At 34.9% G+C, this 20198-nt stretch overlaps 1 protein-coding gene across 1 annotated transcript in view; it reads right to left on the bottom strand.

The window, feature by feature from the left end:
* The window catches only part of Gtf3c3 (general transcription factor IIIC subunit 3), a 40190-nt gene that overhangs the window by 12541 nt on the left and 7451 nt on the right, over positions 1-20198 (bottom strand). The window contains exons 5-15 of the mRNA XM_047545181.1: positions 20006-20197; positions 19346-19511; positions 15433-15580; positions 14870-14942; positions 10053-10156; positions 8930-9101; positions 6255-6457; positions 5824-5925; positions 4886-5021; positions 1610-1847; positions 746-936 (exon numbers count right to left, since the gene is read on the bottom strand). Coding sequence (XP_047401137.1) covers positions 746-936; positions 1610-1847; positions 4886-5021; positions 5824-5925; positions 6255-6457; positions 8930-9101; positions 10053-10156; positions 14870-14942; positions 15433-15580; positions 19346-19511; positions 20006-20197 — 1725 coding nt within the window. The remainder of the gene's footprint in view (positions 1-745; positions 937-1609; positions 1848-4885; positions 5022-5823; positions 5926-6254; positions 6458-8929; positions 9102-10052; positions 10157-14869; positions 14943-15432; positions 15581-19345; positions 19512-20005; position 20198) is intronic.

Genomic DNA, 20198 nt, shown 5'->3' on the forward strand with positions numbered 1-20198 from the left:
TATAGTAAAGTTCCAATAGCTGATGTTTGAGGTTAGTGGCTGAACAATTATAAAAACATGATTTTTTTTTTTTAAGTTTTAAATAGCCAAAATTGCAGTTTATTCAGATAATTCTGAATAAACCTGACAGCCCTAACTTTCAGGCAGCAAGAGAGATGTGCCAATTTTAAGTTTAAACATTTGGTTAAGTGTTTTTCTTCTTGTGTGCTTCTGATTCCTTATTACAGAAATTTCTTTTGTGATAAATTAGTGAATTCCTTAAGTTTAAGTAGAATTTGTAATCATCATGTAAATAAATTTTGTTAGTAAAACTTGCCTCCTAGAACAATGACTATCAGCAAATCTTAAATTCTTTTTTTGCAAAAAAAAAGGTGGCAAAGCATTCATAATTAATGAAAATTATTCTAAAAACAAACAAACCTAAGCAGAGAGAGCTGTTAACCTTTAAAATGAGTAAGTTCTTTCAAAACCAAAATTTAAGAATAACAAATACTGCCATTTATTGCTAATAGTTATAGCTACATATGCGTACCAGGTGCTGTTTTAAGTACTTTATATTAACTCACTTAATTTTCACAGTAATCTATAGGGTAGGTCCAATGATTATCTCCATTTTAGAAATAAAGGAACAGAGCAGAGCAAGACAGAATAACTGCTATTTAAGCCCAGGTGATTCCGCTCCAGAGACTTGATCCTTAATCATTACACTATCTATGCTTAACAAAGCATGTGCCAAAATGCTTACCAAGTGCATGCTTAAAACTACCAGATACAAATGCATTGTGTCCATTTAAAACACATAGGGCATGATTATCTGGGTTTTTCAGCATTAGACGGAGACAGAAGCGATGATGTCTTACGTCTTGGGAGTGCATGGTAACTTGGTTGAAAATATTCCAGAGCTGGGGTTTATTGACATTTTCCATTACCATTATCCTATTGCAGAAAGGTGAGGGGGAAATAATGTTAAAAAAAAAAAAAAAAGTCCATTTCCTGATTTCTAAGAATGAAACTCTTTAGTGCTATCCTTCTAATACTAAAATGTGCCATTCCAACAAGGAAAAGCAGAGTGCTTCAATCTATTTAAGCAAAACCTCCTATACAATAAAAGATTTTACTCAAAAAATACTGCTTAAATTAGTATGTCTACATCTTGTTTAAAACTTTTCAACTTTTAAACCAAAAAAAGCCTAGAATCAAATGGTTTCACTTTTTCCTCTTCCTGCCCAGCTGTAAAGCTGAAATACAATAAACACTGAATGAATAATAATGTGCTCCTGACACTGCTAAAAGGCTCTGTACATAATTTGACCCTCATAATACTATGGGGAAGTAGTGGTATTAAGAGGTCCTTTTAGAAACAGGACAGAGAGATACTAGAGGTTAAATAACTAGTCTTAAGTCACAAAGCCAGGGCTGGAATTTGAACCCAGGAAATTTAGCTCTAGAGTCCATCCTCTCAAATGCTGCCTCTGAGAATCACTAATGAACTGAATCAGCAAGCAACAAAAGCTAAAAATAAAACAGCTTATTAATTCTTGACTATGAGTCTAAATCAAAGTAAATGTGTACTCTATCAAAGAATTTGATGAAATTATTGGAAAGTCACCTGATATAGTTGTATGCCTTTCTGAAATTTTTATCCAGAATTGCAGCAGACAGACCAAAGTATTCTAGTTCTTTGCGTTTCTGCCTGTCGTCATAAAATGAATAATATTCCAATGAAGAATCTACAAGTAACTCAGCCTCTTGAAATCGGCATAGATCACATAAAGAATATATGGCCTTCAGTAGAAGGTTCCACCAGTCATCTTTTGGCAAGACACTTGTGAGTACAGCAAATATTGCTAAAATGAGATCAATGAAAACCAGTTAGGACAGGGTATTTCCAGAAACAGCAGTGTCAGAAAAATTCACTTCCTTGATTTTAAGATAAACTTAATAACTATAGTCCTATGGGCCTAAATTCTTGACAATAACACTCCTGACAAAAATGAGAAGGGAGCAGTTGCTTGTGCACACTCCTTCAATGCTATCCCCTTTTTCTCTGCCTGTTTAACAATATGCAATTGTTAATTCTCATTCTGACTTGTTCTCTACAAAGTCCAACTAACCCCATTTGCATTTCTTGGTACCAGCTAGGATATATGCTGCTCCAGAGCAGAACAAATGTCCTTTCCATGATGTGATCAGATAGAGGATTCTGCACATACAAAGCATCCCAATGCCATTTTCTCAGCTAATGATTTCCAATTTATATTTCAGATTAAAGTGTTCTTGATCTTCTAATCAGTTTTGTTTTCTCTGTTGTGAAATTTTTCTTTTAACAACCTTCTTATCCTTCTTTCTCTGTGATAAGCTTCCCTTTTATAACCTTAAAAGTTACTAAAAATATTTTCCTGTCTTTGATCCACTAAGTCTCCTTGTGGGAATCTATCCTAAATTATCAAAATATGGATAAATCTATATATACAAAGATGCTTACTATATTATTTACAAAAATTTAGCAGAAGTAATCATATACCAAAAATAATAAGGAAATGATTATAGAACTTCTATAGAAAATACAGTTAAGACAATATTCCTAAAATACAGTTAAGACAAGAGAGCAACATGAGAAAATTTCTGTGAGAAAACGTTAAGTGAAAATACTGAAGTTGCATGTAACACCAAAAGGCTTTAGCTCATCCACCTGGGACACCAGTGATCCCCACCACGATGAAATTAACAAATCTAACCAACAAAACCTTATGAACCTAAGAAAAACCAACAACAGATCTGAAATGAGGAATCCACTGAAACAAGCAGGATCATATAGAGAGAAAAATAAAACTTTAGGAAACATGTCAAAATATATACTTTAGTGGTAGAATATGTTGGGATAAGCCCATAATAAATGAACTGGAGAGTTGGCAGGGCTCTCAGGAATTTATAGCTAAATTATAACTGTAGTTTGTGCCAGGCTAGCTCAGACACTGGTAAGGACACAGAGTCAAGACCCCAGACTCTGGGAGCTGGGTGGAAGCAGGCTTGTGGTGAGCAGCCTGCAAACTCATTTACTGCGGGAACAGCCATCCTTTTTATATGCCCATCCACTTCTCACTTTATGCATCTTACCTGCAAAACCAGGTTTAGTCACATAGGCAGGAAAGAGAGATAATGGGGGGAAAGAACTGGAGAACAAAAGAGACCTTAACCGATAAAGGATGTAGGGTGCGCTCACTTCTTGGGACTTTAGAACATCAGCCGTGGCCCCCTTCTCCCTCCTGGGAGAGGTCTGTGTTATTACCTTTAAATAGAACCTGCTTAATATGCTAAATCCTACTGGAATGTTAGGATTAGCCTGCATACTCTTCCTTATAGTACTTGCAGCTCTTAAATGTGTGTGGTCCATTTTCAACAAAAGAGTCACAAGGGTTCAGGTCAATCAAGTCCTCCTGAAGGAATCCCTTGTCGAAATTAATAAAAATTGGGGAAATGTGGGAAATCCTAGTTCTTGGCTGGGAGCAGTGAATGTCTCAAGTGTGTAAGGAAAACTTGCAGGGAGGAGCATTCTGCTTCTCCTAACTAGGAAAGTAAACAACTGCCCCAGGTTGACTCAGTGTTACCAGGGGAACCCATGTAGGAGTCTGGTGGTCTGATTCCCCGTGGCACATTGTAATTGGGCAAGAAGCCTATAAAATATATAGCTGTTCCCGCAATAAACGAGTTTGCAGGTTGCTTGCCACAAGCCTGCTTCCACCCAACTCCTAGAGTTTGGGGTCTTTTTGACTCTGCGTCCTTACCAGTGTCTGAGCTGGCCTGGCACAAACTACATATAACAGCTAAGTCCTCCTGCCTTTCTTCTGATTCTAATAATGCCATAGTGATTTAATAAATGTTGGTTGAATTAATTAACAATGAAGTCAGAGTCTGTCTGACTTATATCTCTAGTTTAAAGCCTAAGTAATTTTCAAAGTTCTCTGAGTAATAACCTCATCTGAAACATACTTGATGCTTTTCCAAGTAAAAATAGATGCCTTTTAAAGTCCTAGGACTTGAGAGTAGGGCACAGCAACTTATTTTCAAAGAGTTTCTATTAATATTACTACATTCATCAAAACAAACAGGGAATGGAATGTATGTAACTAAAGTGACTGGACAAATAATTAGTATTGTCACCAAATCTTCAAATTTACTTTCTTCTTAAAAGTCAAAATTAGCCAGATGTAGTGGTACATGCCTATAATCCTAACAGCCCCAGAGGCTGAGGCAGGATGATCACAAGTTCAAGGTCAGCCTCGGCAAGCGAGGCGCTAAGCAACTCAGTGAGACCCTGTCTCCAAATAAAATACAAAATAGGGCTGGGGATATGTGACACTCAGTGGTTGAGTGCTCCTGAGTTCAATCTCCAGCACCCTCCAAAGAAAAAGGGGACTAGGAATATGGCTCAGTGGTAAAGCATCTCTGGGTTCAATCATAAGTACCAAAAAAAAAGAGTCAAAATTAAAACTTACTTTTCAAAAGAAAGTTATAAGCAAATGTTTTTCCTTTTAATTTTTTTAAAATTGAAGTATTGGGCTGGGGGTGTGGTTCAGTGATAAGAGTCCTTGCCTAGCACTCACTGGGTTCCATCCGCAGCATCACATAAAAAACTAAATAAACAGAAAACAAAGGTACTGTGTCCATCTACAACTAAAAATATTTTAAAATAAATACATAAAATAAAATTGAAGTATTTACATTTAGCTCATCAAATGAGTTTATTATACTTGAGAAATTTGGATTAGAAATTTCATTTTATTTGAAAAGGATATATTTTTAATTAGATTACTGTCAGATATTATTTCCTGAATCAGTGTCAGTTCCTCCAAGTTTTATATAATAAAACAAATGAAGAAAATACCTTTTGCATCACAGTTTGCTGTCTCTTGGTCATTGTTGTCTGATATTTTGTCTCTTGATACTTTAATAAGGTAGAGATGCCTCTCTCCAGATTTGGAACTAGATATCAGACAGACTTGGGCTCTATTCATAGCTACCTGAATTAAAGAAGGTAATTAGTTTTATTAGTCAATAGTTTATTTACAAAAAAAAACAAAACTGTAAGAGCCATAAGTACCACAAATGTGACTGAAAACTCCACCAGTAAGGGAAAAAGAGGTCAAATTACTATGAAAACAACCAAACAAAAACACCCTAACAGTAGAACAAATTTATTTTTTAGATAGAAAAGGCAATTCATATTAACTTTATAACATGTATAGAGAGAAAGTGCATTCACGTAGGCATGCCATACCCCTGCAAAAACAGCCAGACTCAAAAGGACATCAAGGTCTAAAAGAATTCTGGCACAAAGTACTGCCTATGTGGCCAATAACTGACATCACTGCTCTCACTTTTCTAAGTAAGTTCTAGGAAAGGTTTTATTTTATGTACTCTATGGTCAAGTTTATAATGTCAGGTAGAACTTTCAATTCACTAATTTCTAAGTCTTTTGTCTATATTTGACTCTCACTTTAAAATGTCTGAGTTTAAAAGAGTAAAATAATCATAAAGTAGCAATATTGGTTTAAATCAAATAACAAACATTTGAGCTTGGCGCAGTGGCACATGCCTGTAATTCCAGCAGCTCAAGAGGCTGAAGCAGGAGGATCACCAGTTCCAAATCAGCCTCAGCAACTTAGTGAGGCACTAAGCAACTTAGTGAGACTCTGTCTCTAAATAAAATATAAAAAAGACTGGGGTGTGGCTCAATGGTTAAGTGCCCCTAGATTTAATCCGTGGTACCAAAAACCAACCAAACAAACATTTAAAAACTCATATAAATAGATAATTACCAACCTTTAAAAGCATGGCTAGCATGGTTAGTAAAGTATCCACATAACCATACATTTTGCCTTGTGAAAACAATAGAGTAGAACGGTGAAGCAATAACTTCAGTTCCTAAATAAACAAACACATGATAATAAGTGTGACAAAATTCCTTTGCTGTAAACTGTTTTATTTACATAGGAAAGCTTTATTTTAGAAATCAAACCTTAAGAACATTTTCTTTAATGGTCTTTCACAATGATTAATGTCTAATATTTTAGAAACTAATTTAATGTCTCCTAATAAAAATGGCTAACACGTAAGCCTCACAATAATTTTTAAAAAACATTAAATTTAATACCCCAAAATAAAACTTTGGATCTAAGTTATAGAGACATCCTTAACTGAGGAGAAAGTTCTAAAATACAATCCACCAAGAAAAAACTATGCTACATGTCTACCTGCTGTGCAGCATTTGCATCCTGGGCTAAAGTATCAGGATCATACATTGGTTCCAGAGCTTCCAGAGCTTTTTCAGGTCGGCCCAGCTGTTGCTGAAGGGTGGAAAGGGAAATCCTTGCATCCAAATGGAGGGGGGCCAGATCAACCACTTTGCCATAGCTTTCAGCAGCACGTTCCATGTAGCCTAAGGCCTTTAAACACTCTAAGAGGATGTTAAAATAAAGCATACATGTGAATTACAGATTTGTAAATTGGCCAAAATTATTTTTCCATTTTTAAAGAAAAATCATAGTAACATGAAAAATTACAAGAAAGAAATGAATGTATACTTTTTAGTACTTAAAGCAATAATTCCTTCCAATTTTTATTGATTTATCAATCTCTAAATTCAAATTCCTACAAGGATGTATTCAGTGTATATGTACAACTTGGTGTTTTGCTTTATTCACCTAGCATTATCCTTCAAACATTTCCCTATGTCTTCACTGGCATTTTTGAATGGTTATATAATAACCAGACTATTAACCAAAATTACTTTACATTTAGGTTATTTCCAAATTTTTATTCTTATAATACCATAGTAAACATCTTCACATATATAAAGCCACAGTTCATAGCAGGTAAACCAAATTAACCCACAGATATGATTATTAGGACATAATGGTTTTAAAGATGATTGTGTATATCTTTAAATTAGTATTTTTATTTAAATCCAGGGTACTGGCTTCTTTTGAAAAACTTGGCTTTGGCAACACTGGGACCTATGCTAAGAAACAGCCCTTACACGGCGCTCTCCAGTTCTCACGCCTCCTTACTACTCTCACCTGCCCACCTCACTTACTTTTGTTACTCCTGAGTTTTGTGATCCCCAGTATCAACAATCTCCCCTCACTTCACTCAGCTCCCTAAGATAATTCTCAGACATGAGATTATTGAACTCTATTTCTCAAACTATGCCCATTCAACCACTAAGTCTTATCATATGAACTTGAAAATGGGTCTCTGTGAGCATTTCTTCTTTCCATCCTAACAGCCATAACACTAATCTGGGCCTTTTTTCATCTCTTTCCTTTTTTACTGCAGTGCTCCCCTAAATGTTTTTGCCTCTGTTTTCTCAAATCTCTCTGGACTATCAACTTTAGTTTAAATTTTAAATATAAGTTAGAACATTAATATGAATGGATTGTCACAATGGAATTTCTAAAATTTTTCAATATTACAGATGTTTTATGTTATACTACAAGTATTAAATTCCTCTGATTTTTCTTGATTTTTAGATAACTCTGAGGTTTTACCTTACATTCATCTCCAGTTACATGGGCTCAAAATGGAAATAGTACTTATCAGTATCATGATTACAATGAAGTAGGAATTTTAAAAATATTTACTACTAGTAACAGGAGTACTTTCAGTATCATAACCTTAGGTTAAAAATAAAGAAGCAAAAAAAATTTGTTATCTTTAAAATTCAAATCTCACAAAGATAACTTTTTATGATAGTATTACATTTCTATTCATGTTCACTCACTTAAACAGAAAAACATTGTTTTTTGTTTTGTTTTGTTTCATTTTTTTGGTACCAGGGATTGAATCCAGGGGTGCTTAACCACTGGTACATTCCCAGCCTGTTTTTTATTTTAAGATAGGGCCTCACTAAGTTGCCACAGCTGGCTTTGAACTGGTGATCCTCCTGTCTCAGCCTCTTGAGCCATTGGGATTATAATGCTGGGAAAGCATTATCTTAAGTACTCTCTTTCCCAGTTCCTATCTGTGATATGAGTGAGTTACTGATTCAAATGCCAATCAGTCCTTCTCTAGAAAACTTTCTAAAATATTTCTCATGTAATATCTTACAGCCATGACAATTTTCTACTATCGTGCAATATTTTAAACCAAAACAATTCCATTTTTAATGCATCTTCTATGTTAACCATAAGAAATCCAGTTAGAATATATTTGCTTTCATATATTTTTCCAAGATATTAAGTTGTGTTCTGAAGTCATTTTTTCTACTCTAATTGACTTATTTCAGATTACTGTGGACTTAGGCAAAGTGAAATAAGTGATAAAATTTAATCTTAAACATGTATGGCTCAAAGGGTACTGAAAAATACATTAAATATTTTCTCTCAAAATAACATTAAGTATGCATCTATAAAAATTCTTCAAAAATTAGATTTTATCCCAAGTCTAATAATGCATTACCACAAACCAAAGTATACAGGTAGGATAGGTAGGAGACAGACATTTAAGGGACATGTTAGTCCTTCTACTTCTCTGTTACCAATAAGTAAATTGTTTCTCCAATGCATCAGTGAGGGGAAATCACTTAGTAGTATGACAATTTATAATAAATTCCAATCTTCATAAAACCACCCTGACCTGGGCAAAGTGGCACACATCATAATTCCAGCTACTCGGGAGTCTGATGTAGGAAGAAGGCAACTCAGACCCTCTTTAAAGTAAAAATTTAAAAAGTAAAAAAGGGCTGGAGATACAGCTCAGCAGTAGCACATGTGAGGCCCTGGGTTTAATCTACAGTCTCAAAAAACAAACATAAAAATGCCTGTACCAGAAATACTTCCACTAAGATTCAATTATTGCCATCTTGGAATAATAAGTTCTTGTCTGCTTATATGATTAAAACTCTTCCCTCCCACTAAAAATGTATTACCTGCATGCCGAAGCCAAACTACTGCAAGGTTGTATCTTTCAGAGCAAACTAATGCACTGAGGAGAGGAAGTGCAGAATTATATTCACCAACATCCAGAAAAGCTTCAGCAACATCTAGATAAAGGTCTCCCATATCTTCAGGATTCTGTTCCACTAGTGTTGTCAAGAGAGGCTAGACCCCAAATAAAAGCCTGAAGTTATCAAACATTCATTACAAATGTGCACATCTATGTACAGTTCTCATTTTAATATATGTCAGTTATATGAAGCAAGCTGAAAGGAGCAAGGCTTAATAAAAACAGCTTAAATGATCATTTTTCTATTTATCTCTATGGAAAAGAACTCATACATCTATCATTCACTCATTCAAAACATGATGTGGACCTGTTTAAAGGCAGGCAACTGCAGGAATTAGGACCACTCTGCTCTGTTGAGCTCCTTTTCTAACAAGCCAAGTACACCCATTCCTTGTCATCCCTGTGTTTGCTGATGTGTTTGGAAAATGATTTCCTTAGATATCCCCATGGTTTACTTCCTTACTTCTTTTGGGTCTCACTGAAATGCCAAAGAGGATGACTTTTCTGATGCCATTTGCGAGCTTTCCCACCCCCAATATTCCCCAATATTTTTCTTCCTTGTTTTTCTCCAGAACATTTATCACCAACCAATATCTGACATATTTTATGAATTTATTTTACTTTTTTATCTAACCCCATTAGAACAAAAAACCCATGATGGTAGGGATTTGTAGTATTTTACTCAATAACCTATCCTGGAGCCAACAAAGTAGAGGCCCATTACATTTTTTCTTCAATGAAAATACTTGGTCCAAAGTCAGCAAAAGAAAACAGGTGTCAGAATTATTATCAATGAACTAAAGACCCAATCTCAATTTTTGATCTTTGGATTGTTCTCATTTTAAAGGAAAACAAATTATTACAGGGTCAATTCCAAAACACTTTTAGCTTGTCTTAGACCTTCATACAAAAGTAATTTGATGATTATTGTGACCTCTTCAGTTAAAAAATGTGAAAATCCAGGGTCAAGTTACAGTATTTGTCATCCAAAGAAAACTGTGGTTTCAACCTGAAGTATCTCAAGTGCACATCTTAACGTTACTTACATTAAGTGGTTCAAGGATGTTGAGATGTACAAGGCAGACCATCAACTTCACCATGATATCTATTGGAACGCCATCAGGTATAGTGCAGGTAACATTCTCATCAGCTGGGAAATCATCAGACAAGAAGCAGTTCTTATATGCAAGCACAGAATGTGGGGCAAATGAAGCAAACTGTTTTGTACATAATATCTCATTTACTTTATTCAAAGAAAATGATTCCACAGTCAATTCTAATTGACTCTAATTCTACAGTCAATTCTAATTCTAACTCTGTTATTAGATTCTTATATCTCCTTCAGTCTGTCCCTTTTGTTTGCATTCATCCTTCTTATTCTTTTCCTAGTATCTACTTATCTAAAACAAACTCCCATACTTTCTATCAAAACTACAAAGAATAAAAAAAAGAAAAAAAATGATCAGGTTATATGACATCTCTTTAGTTTTTATTACAATTAGATTAAGAAAAGGATAAAATTCAGTTTATGTTGCAAGCAGGCAGGCAAAGGTGTGTTTCCTTCAGACTGCAAAATAAAGGCCTGAAGTCACTGCTTTCTGAAAAAAAAAAAGGGGGGGTGGCAATGAGGGAAAAATAATACTGTTTTGTTTTCTAAAACATCATTACAGAAGAAGTACAATTTTTAAAGCCCTGAGAAATTAAAGAACTTTTGATCCACATTTAAAATACTTTAAGCAAGAAAAATTTGTATCAGTAAAATTCAAAGTATGTGTTCCATTTTAGAAAATCCTGAAGTATATAGGAAATCAGTGATATAAAGTGGTAGAATAAAATTTTTAACTACTTTTAAAATAAAATAATTTTCATGTTTTACAGAACTTGTCATAAGTTATAGTACTGCTGAAAGTTACCAAGTCATAGAAGGATTTGGACAAGTTTAGTTAAGAGACTTTCTATCACTGAGCTTCAAGGTAGTAACTGGTATCAAAGACCCAGCTTATTCCCAGGAATGGTGGTACATGCCTGTAATTCCAGTGGCTTGGGAGGCTAAGGCAGAAGATCACAAATTCAAAACCAGTCCCAGCAACTTATTAAGACCCTATCTTCAAATAAAAAATAAAAAGGTTGGAGAAGAAGTTCAGTAGTAAAGCACTCTTGGGTTCATTCTTTAGTACCATCCTGGGCTCCTGGGGCAGGGTGTGTGAGGGAAGGATCAGCTTATTTATTCTGCTAATAAAGCAGAATTTTCCCAACATGGAAATTTATTCACCCTAGACCCCACATAAATTCCATTGGAAGAAGAAAAAAACTGGTCTGACTGACTTGGCTATATTTATAGCATATTTCTTCAGTAAATAGTAGTTATAGGCACTTATCCGAATAGGATTAAATAATGCAATCATTTTATTAAGCATTTTGACTTTACTAAAATGGGATTCTATTTATATGTGGATACTATATTCCAAATTATCATTTTGATTTGTGTTCTAGAAATACTTGCCTCAGTATGAATGTCTGTGTTCCCCTAAAACTTACTTGTTGAAACTGAACCAAGTGATGATATTAAGAGGTGGGGTCTTTGAGACATGATTAGGTCTGAGGGCTTTGCTCTCATGAATAGGATTCATATCCTTAAAAAAGAAGCCTGAAGTACTTCGTCCAGTCCTTTTGTCATGTGAGGACACAGCAAGACCCGTACAAGTCCTATGGGTGAGGAAAGAGCCCTCACCAGACACCAAATCTGCTGGTGCCTTGACCTTGGACATCTCAGCCTCCAGAACTGTAATAAACTTCTGTTGTTTATAAATCACCCAGTCTAGAGTATTTTGTCATAGCAGCCCAAAGGAACTAAGACACTATTCAACGAACTATCCCTATTAAACAGTCAATCTGTACAGATGTGTAAGTCAAAAACCTTGCTTTTAGATCAAATCACAAAGTAAAAGTCAACTTTATGTTGAGCACAGGATGCATATCTAAAATCAAAAGATTCTGAACAGTTGCAAATAACATGCAAACAAAAAGGGAGAAGTCACAACCTCAATATCAGACAAGGCAGAATTCAGGTAAAGTATATTTAAAAAGGCAAGGACATTTTATAAAACTACAGGGCAATGCTACTTAAGATGTAGTCTAAGACCTGTGCCAGTCCACAAACTGTAACCAATTCAATTGGGTAAGTACAGAGACTGCAAGCAATTATTTAGACACTCAATAATTTGGCAATGCTAAGGAGCATATACATTTAGATTCCCTACACTTTATATAATACATTATTAACTACCACATATTAGCCCTATCTTTTAAAAAGCTGATGATGTCGGTCACTGACACTTTATTCTCCTGAATTCTCATTAAATCTTTCACAGAAGAATTAAGAAATCTGAATATCAATAGCAACACAATCTACCAATTAGTGTTTTCATTTTCAAAAATGCCTAGAGAAAACAATCTTTGCTTACATTGGAAGTGTTTCAACCTTCTGATCTCCTATTCTCCTATATATATTTTTTAGTTATTTTATAAACTGTAAGATACTGTAGATTTCAGATGCATCATTATTTTATACACAGATCTCCTCAACTTAACAATAGGTTATGTCCCAATAAACCCATCCTAAGTTGAAAATGTTATCAACTGAAAAATATATTTAATATAACTAATCCATTGAACAACATAATTTAACAACACAGTCCACTGTAGGGCATCAGTTTTTTAGCCTCATGATCTATGACTGATGGAACTATACAGCCTGCTCTTCCTGCCTGGCATCATCAGAGACTCTGATACTGCCTAATGCTAACCTAGAAAAAGATCAAAATTCAAAATTCAGGTTGCCTAGCATATGTAAGGCCCTGAGTTTGATCCCGAGGACCACAAGAAAAAAAAAGAGTTCAAGACACAGTTTCTACCAAACATGTATTACTTTCATACTATAGTAACTATTATAAAGTTGCAAAAATTGTGAATCAGGGACCAATTGTTCATTTTTTAATTTTTTTGTATCAGGGACTGAATCCAGGGGTGATTAACCACAGGGCTACATCCCCAGTCCTTTTTATTTTGAGACCGGGTCTTGCTAAGTTGCTTAGGGCCTTGCTAAGTTACTAAGACTGGTTTTGAACTTGTGATTCTCCTGCCTCAGGCGCCACCATGCCCACCAGGAACCAACTGTTCTAAGAAAGAAAAATACCACTACTTGAAAACTCTACCATGCCGGTGATTTATGATAAGGTGTTTCCTGATTCCAGATATGCTAAATCATTAACAAACTAAAGGAGGCAGAAAAACAGAATCAGTGAAACAAAGTAAAATATATTGAATTATAAAATGTCTCATTATATTGATAATTAAAACTTTAATATTTTTCAAAACAAAAAATTTTAAACAAATATTTTAGGAGAAAAATGTTAAACAGAAATTATAGCTGTAAAATAACATCAGAGCCTCAATTCTAACCTATCCCAGGTCCAAAGAAAGTATTAAAACTGACAGTGTCCTTCAGAGGCCCTAACTCATGCTTTCATACCACAGTTTCTACTCCTTACTCCACTCAAGAAGCCCAACCAAGAGGTGCAATCTGATCCTACCCAGGTCAAGCAATGCTCCCAACATGCTGTGACTCAGTTTGGAACTCCCTTCCCCATGAGTGTCTGCTTAAACTGTACTTCTATAAACATATTCTGATCTGCAATACAGTAACTTCCTCTCTTCCCGTTTTACCACAAAATCATCAGATAATTCCTCCTATTTTGATTAAATTATATGCACTTAATTTGAACCCTTCCTCCCCTCCCTACTTCCTTGAGGGCAGGAAATATCATATTCATGGGTGCATTCTCCATACCCAGCATAGTCACTAAAAGAAACTTATTGAACTAGGATTCTTTTCCCCAACAACTTTCCACTTGAACATTTATCTGTCCCATATCTCATCTTGAACCTTGCTCTCTATGAATTAGCAAACTGATTTGTGAAGTGAATTACTACTTGCTATTAAGATGAGTCATATTTTTTTTAAAAAAATTTAAGTAATTATGGCTTAACCCAAAGGATTACAACATGATGGAATCTTTCTGTATGACAACAGGCCAGGGAGGGACCTACTCTGAAGCAGGTAGTACTCAGTATCAACTCACTTCCTCCAATTCCACAAAATTCTCATGGGATAGTAGTGCAAAGTATAACATAGGAATTCTCTCCTAAGAACAGGGATGTCCACTCTGCCTATAAAGAAGACCAATTTAGTTATAACCTCACACAGACTCTTACATGTTAATATTTTCACAGAACCGTCAATGGGTGTGGTAGAAAGAAAACACCAGGGATGAGAGAAAGAGCTAAGAGACTCTACAAGCCATACTTCCAGTACGACTGTCTAACCAGATCTCATTACATATACTGAGTTTTCAAACAATATAGAGTATCATTAGTTTCTACTTTTCATGTGAATACTTAAGTTTTAAGTGGAATTTTTAATAGTACAGCATTTTAAGTCCTTTTTGAAAAGTAAATCACTATAAATCTAAAGGTTTTTAATAAACTGTTCAGCAGTTCATTCTTTTATCCTACAAGAATGAATAAAAGAGACCCTGGGTCATTGAGAAATGCCATTTTATCAAAGGCCTTTTACTAATGCTTTTATTCTTATCAAAAAATAAAAGGAATATGAAACATTTTTTCATATGACTACTAATGACTACTAATAAACCAATATACACAAGAAAAAGATTTAAAATCTTCAGAGGAAAAACTGCTTCTTGGGAATACTTGCTATGAGAACTTTAACTACCAATTCAAAATACCATAGTATGCGCAAGAGAGAATTATGTAGACTTTCTTATGCAAAGGAAACTACAACCTTTATTTTCTTCTGAAGTGCCCTCTTCTGAAGTTTTCTTTTCTAGCAGAATTCCAGAAAAATCTGTAATTACCTAAAAGAATGAAAAAAAGACAGGGAAATAACATAAATGAAAAATCTTTTCATAATGCAAAGACTGGTATAGTTACTTAAAATAATCTTTGCAACATAAAAATGGGATGTAAAAAGGAACAGTAAGTCTTTTTTAAAATAAGAAACCCTAGCTGGGATACATTAATATTTTTGTATATTAACTAAAACTAAAGATAGAAAATAACTCAGCAGCAAACCAACCTACTTTCCTCAACAGCCAAGAACTGAATGAATCATAATAATTAATCTGAGTTCTGCTACCAGGAAGTGCAGACACACGTGGCACCTATGATAATGGCAACATCATTTATCATATGATAACTACATTTTATATTTCCTACAGAATTACTACAGAATCTAGAAATCTATTATTTCCATAGACTTTAAATATACAGTTTAATATATAATTTAAATAAGAAATTGCCAATTTTTAAGAACTTCTGGAATACAGAGAAAACAAACACTCCTACCTCCAAGGCTTTGTCATATTGCTTGTTAGAAATATACAGTTCGGCTGCTATGTTAACATCTTCCATAGAGACTAGGCCCTGGTGTTTTGAGAAAGCTTCTTCAATTATATTGATAGCTGAAGTACCATCATTGGCTTCATAGTAACTCCTAAAAAAGTGAAGTTACAAAACAGACAAATACTTAATTATGATTATAAAAAACAGTCCTTGGCTGAGTCCCTCTAATTAACTATGGTTTAATTTTCTTAAAATTTGAGAGTAGAAAACATTTTCTTTTTTTAAAATCATAATCAGCATTCTGGTTCGATGAGCAACACAATGACAAAAGAACAAGTCCCTTATAAAAGGTGGCAAAAAAGAGTCTAAAAAAGATTTGTATAATGTGAAAGGTATATTCAAATGTTCAGTGTAAGAATTATTGGGAGTCTCAGGGACAACTCAGTGGTAGAGTTCTTGCCTCAAAAGCACAAATCCCTGGGTCTGATCCCTAGGACCACAAAAGAAAAAAGTAAAAAAAAAACAAAAAACAAAAAACAAATATTGGGAAGGCACTAGTCCCAAGGGCCCAGGACCCAGGGTTTGTGTGGTGAGGCTTGCTGATATGCAAATGATGAAATTGCATTTAGAAAATTCAAACTGATAACTGAGGATGTACAGTACAAAACCTGTCTAACTTCCATGGCATGGATCTTACTAATGACAAAATGGATTCCCCAGTCAAAAAATGGCAGAATATAATTAAAGTTCATGTTGATGTCAAGACTACTGAGGGTTACTTGCTTCATCTGGTCTGTGTTGGTTTTACTAAAAAACACAACAATCATTTTTGGAAGCCATGTATGAATTATGGATTTGTTTGAACCATCATAAGGTAGGGAGGCTGCTTTTCTGGGAACTCCAGGGTGAAATTCCCCGGGGTTCGAGAAAACCCAGATCATCCTGGCACACTGCCTTAGACCTAGGTTCAAATGCAGCCACCTGGAGATGGGTGTAACCTGCCAAGCCCTAAACAACTTGTTTTCCCCTTTTTTACCCTGTTTTTCTGAAGAAGCGCCTCACTGAATCCCTTGGTGTGTTTCACTATAAATAAAGCATTCAAGGGCTTTTCTCTTTGTTAGGATCAGACCCATTACGGCTCTTCCACCAGTCAATGCCCTCGCTTTGAATAATTTCTCATCTTTTATGTTTATTTCTTAATATTACTTTTCAAGCTTTTATTTCCAGTTGGCCCATACCTCTGATGGTTACCTACTCCCTCCCCATGCTCAGCACCTGAAGGTATGCTAAATCTGGAAAAAGATGATGGAAATCATGACCCAAAAGATGCAGACAAATCACTTGAAAGAAGGGATCAATAAACTGATTCAACATCACAAAAGACAGAAAAGCCTTGTCAATCTATTTATATTCATCATGATGTCTTTATTGGAAAAGTAGAAATGCAGCAGAAGTGGTAATGCACACCTGTAATTCCAGGGACTCAGGAGGCAAAAGCAGAAGGATCACAAGTTTGAGGCCAGTTTCAGCAATTTAGCAAAGTCCTAAGCAACTTAGTAAAACTCTGTTTCAAAATTAGAAAAAAAGGGGGGGGGGGGACATGGGGATGTGGCACAGTAGTTAAGTACCACTAGATTCAATCTCAAGTACCAAAAGTAAAATTAAAAAAAGAAAGAAAAGGGTTGGGGTTATGACTCAGTGGTAAAGCGCTTGCCTAGCACACATGAGGCACTGGGTTCAATCCTTAGCACCACATAAAAATAAATAAAATAAAGGTATTAAAAAAAAAAAAAAAAGAAAGAAAAGAAAATGAACAGTAGAAGTGCTGAAGAAGCCCAAGTTTGAACTGGGGAAACTGATGGCGTTTCATTATGAAGATAATTCTGGAAAAGCAACTAGAGATAAGACCAGTAATAAAGTTGAACAAGCTCATAGATATGAAGCACCAGACCAAGAATTTATTTAAAATTCAGATTTTTAAATAGTGACAAAAAGTTTTATTTATGAAAAAAAATAAAGCAATCCAGAGAAAAATGTGCAATGTCACAATGCATAACAATGTCCTAATTTCAAGTATTTCCCCTAATTTCTCATTTTTCAAATTTTCTATTATTCCTGCTTATTCCCTCTGTAATCCAATACCAAGAATACTTAATGGATCTACAAAGCACTGATCTTACCACTTATTCACTGTTCTCTATGTCCTTCCTGTCCTCATTTTTTTTCCCTTTTTGGTAGTACATAATTACTTCCTTGTGCACACCCTCAGTTTTCTTGCCCTGCCTCTCCTATCAAAATAACTTGATAAAACCCCCTACAGTTAAATAAATTCATCTGTGCCTATCTTTACCACCACCTGCCCAGCTAACACACCAGCTGGTTCCACTTTAAATTAATGACCCTAGCTTGAGAGTGCCCACGGTACTAATAAGCAATATAGTTTACCTAGTCCAGTACTTCTCGAATTTGAATGTACATAAAGATCAAGTGGGAAAATCTTTAAAGGGGCACATTCTGATTCAGTAGAGCTGAAGCAGAGCTGAGATCCTGCAAGTTCAACAAACTCCCTAGTAATATAAATGCTGCCAGTCTGTGGGGTAGATAAGGTTCTATTAAATATTTAGCTGTTTGTTCTGTACTGAAATGTAAGCTCTGCAGGGCAGGGGACTTCTAAAATTTGTTCAATAATGGGTATCCTGGTTCCTTGTACAGTGCCTAGCACATAAGATATAGTCAATAAATATCTCCTGGAGGGAAAGTGGGGACCAAAGGGGAAGCCTAATCAATCATTATAGTAACAAAATTTCATGTAAGAAAACCTGCCCCTCCCACTAGCGGTGTCAAAACTGGCCACTGCCACTCTTCCCCAACAAAAATATACATAACACAAGTGAAAAACAAATTTACTACCACAGGCCACCTACTGATTCTTAAAGTAGAATCCTACTAGACTAACCACCAAAAGTGAGAAGTTTATTAGCAGATAACCTGGGAACACCCTCAATATTCATGGTATGCCATCAAGGATCAACTTGGGGTTACTCTGCCTCACCAAATTTCCTAAGAATACTTCTTGTATTCTTATATAACCCATTCCTTGGAGGGTAAGTGACAATTTCACAACCAAGCATCACCAGAATAAAAGTCATACAAATAATGGAGCTAACATTACTGTAACCAGATCAAGAGGATTAATTCTAGGCTGAAATACTATATGGTAGATACCCATAAGAACAGAAAGCATACCACAGGCATTATTAAGCCAAAATGTTCCCCACTTTGTTTGGCTACACAACATATCAGAGAAGTAAATGTAGTATGACATACTTTAGAATAAAATATAACACCATAATAACATATGCCAACTATAAAAGAAATTTTTAATCTTAAAATATTATTTTAGTACTGACACAAGATAAAATGATTGTAGGTGGTGGTAAAGATAGGCATAGATGAATTTATTTAACTATAGTGGGGCTTTATCAAGTGATTTGGATAGGAGAGGGAGAGCAAGAGAACTGAGGAAGTGTGCAAGGAAGTAATTATAATGTACTACTAATGAATAGCACTTTTCCAATAAAAAATTTTTTTTAAAAATACTACAGATATATACAACTTCAACTAAGTTGTGGAAACCTGAAAAACAATCATTTTTCAAAATATGCTTTATATTTAAGCTTCTATAATTGGAAATGTAATCTTATATACAAAATTTTCTAAGTCATCAGTTCACTTGGAAACAGAAAAGTATTTTTAGAAAACCCCACTTCTGTATTTAGGCACAATATAAAATATAAAAGGCAAAAACACGTCATTAAACCTCAATGAAAAGTATATCCTATTTCAAATGCATTTTTTGATTTACAAAAACAGATGATTAATAAAAGTATCCATATATATTTCAATCCAAACTTACTTTGCCATATCTCTAGCCAACTGCATAAAACGTTCTCCATCAGATGGAGACAAAAGATTTAAAATACGCCTATAGCCATCCATAGCCATTTTATGATCACCCATCTGTTCATAAAGGCTTGATCTCTCCCAGAGATAACGGACATTAGTAGGTTCATATTTAAGAGCTAAAAAGAAAGGAATAATAATTACATATTTATCACAAGAAGAGGTGTGATCCATAATCTTCTCAGAAATTTAATAAACATTTTAATTCTGCAATGGTAAGAAGCAAGTTATTCTGGAATAAATCTATCTTCACAGGAACAGTTGACTAAGGTTTGATCTAAGACTAGTTAGAACCTGAATCTCCATATTATTTCATTTGGTTACTTTAGTGTGACATTAATTCTCAAGGATGTTAATTCTCTAGAACCAACACTGACCTCAGTGGGAAACTGAAAGTAATACTCATCTATCAACTTTTGTGCTATATTAGCTCACAATGTAAATAAAGTTGCTGATAAACAGGAGAACAGAGGAACCCCAAATACTTTCTCTGGCATAACTGATATGAAAATAAATACATTTCAGCCAACATCTTAGCCCAGAGTAGCACATGTAATTACCAAACAACCTATTACATAACATCTAATCAAAGTGAGAAAAATGGTTTAATTACCTTTTGTATAGCAAAAAATTGCCTGCTTAATATTGTCTTGTTCCAGAGACATTTCTGCCAGTCTAACCCATTCTTCTGTGTCACTAGGATTTAAATGTGCAGCAATCAACTCAAATTGCAATGACTTCTCCATGTCACCTTGATCCTCATATATCATGGCAAGAGTAGAGAATGGCTCATAAGCCAGAGGAGC

Source organism: Sciurus carolinensis, chromosome 3 (genome assembly GCF_902686445.1).
Source record: "Sciurus carolinensis chromosome 3, mSciCar1.2, whole genome shotgun sequence".
Lineage (NCBI taxonomy): Eukaryota > Metazoa > Chordata > Mammalia > Rodentia > Sciuridae > Sciurus > Sciurus carolinensis.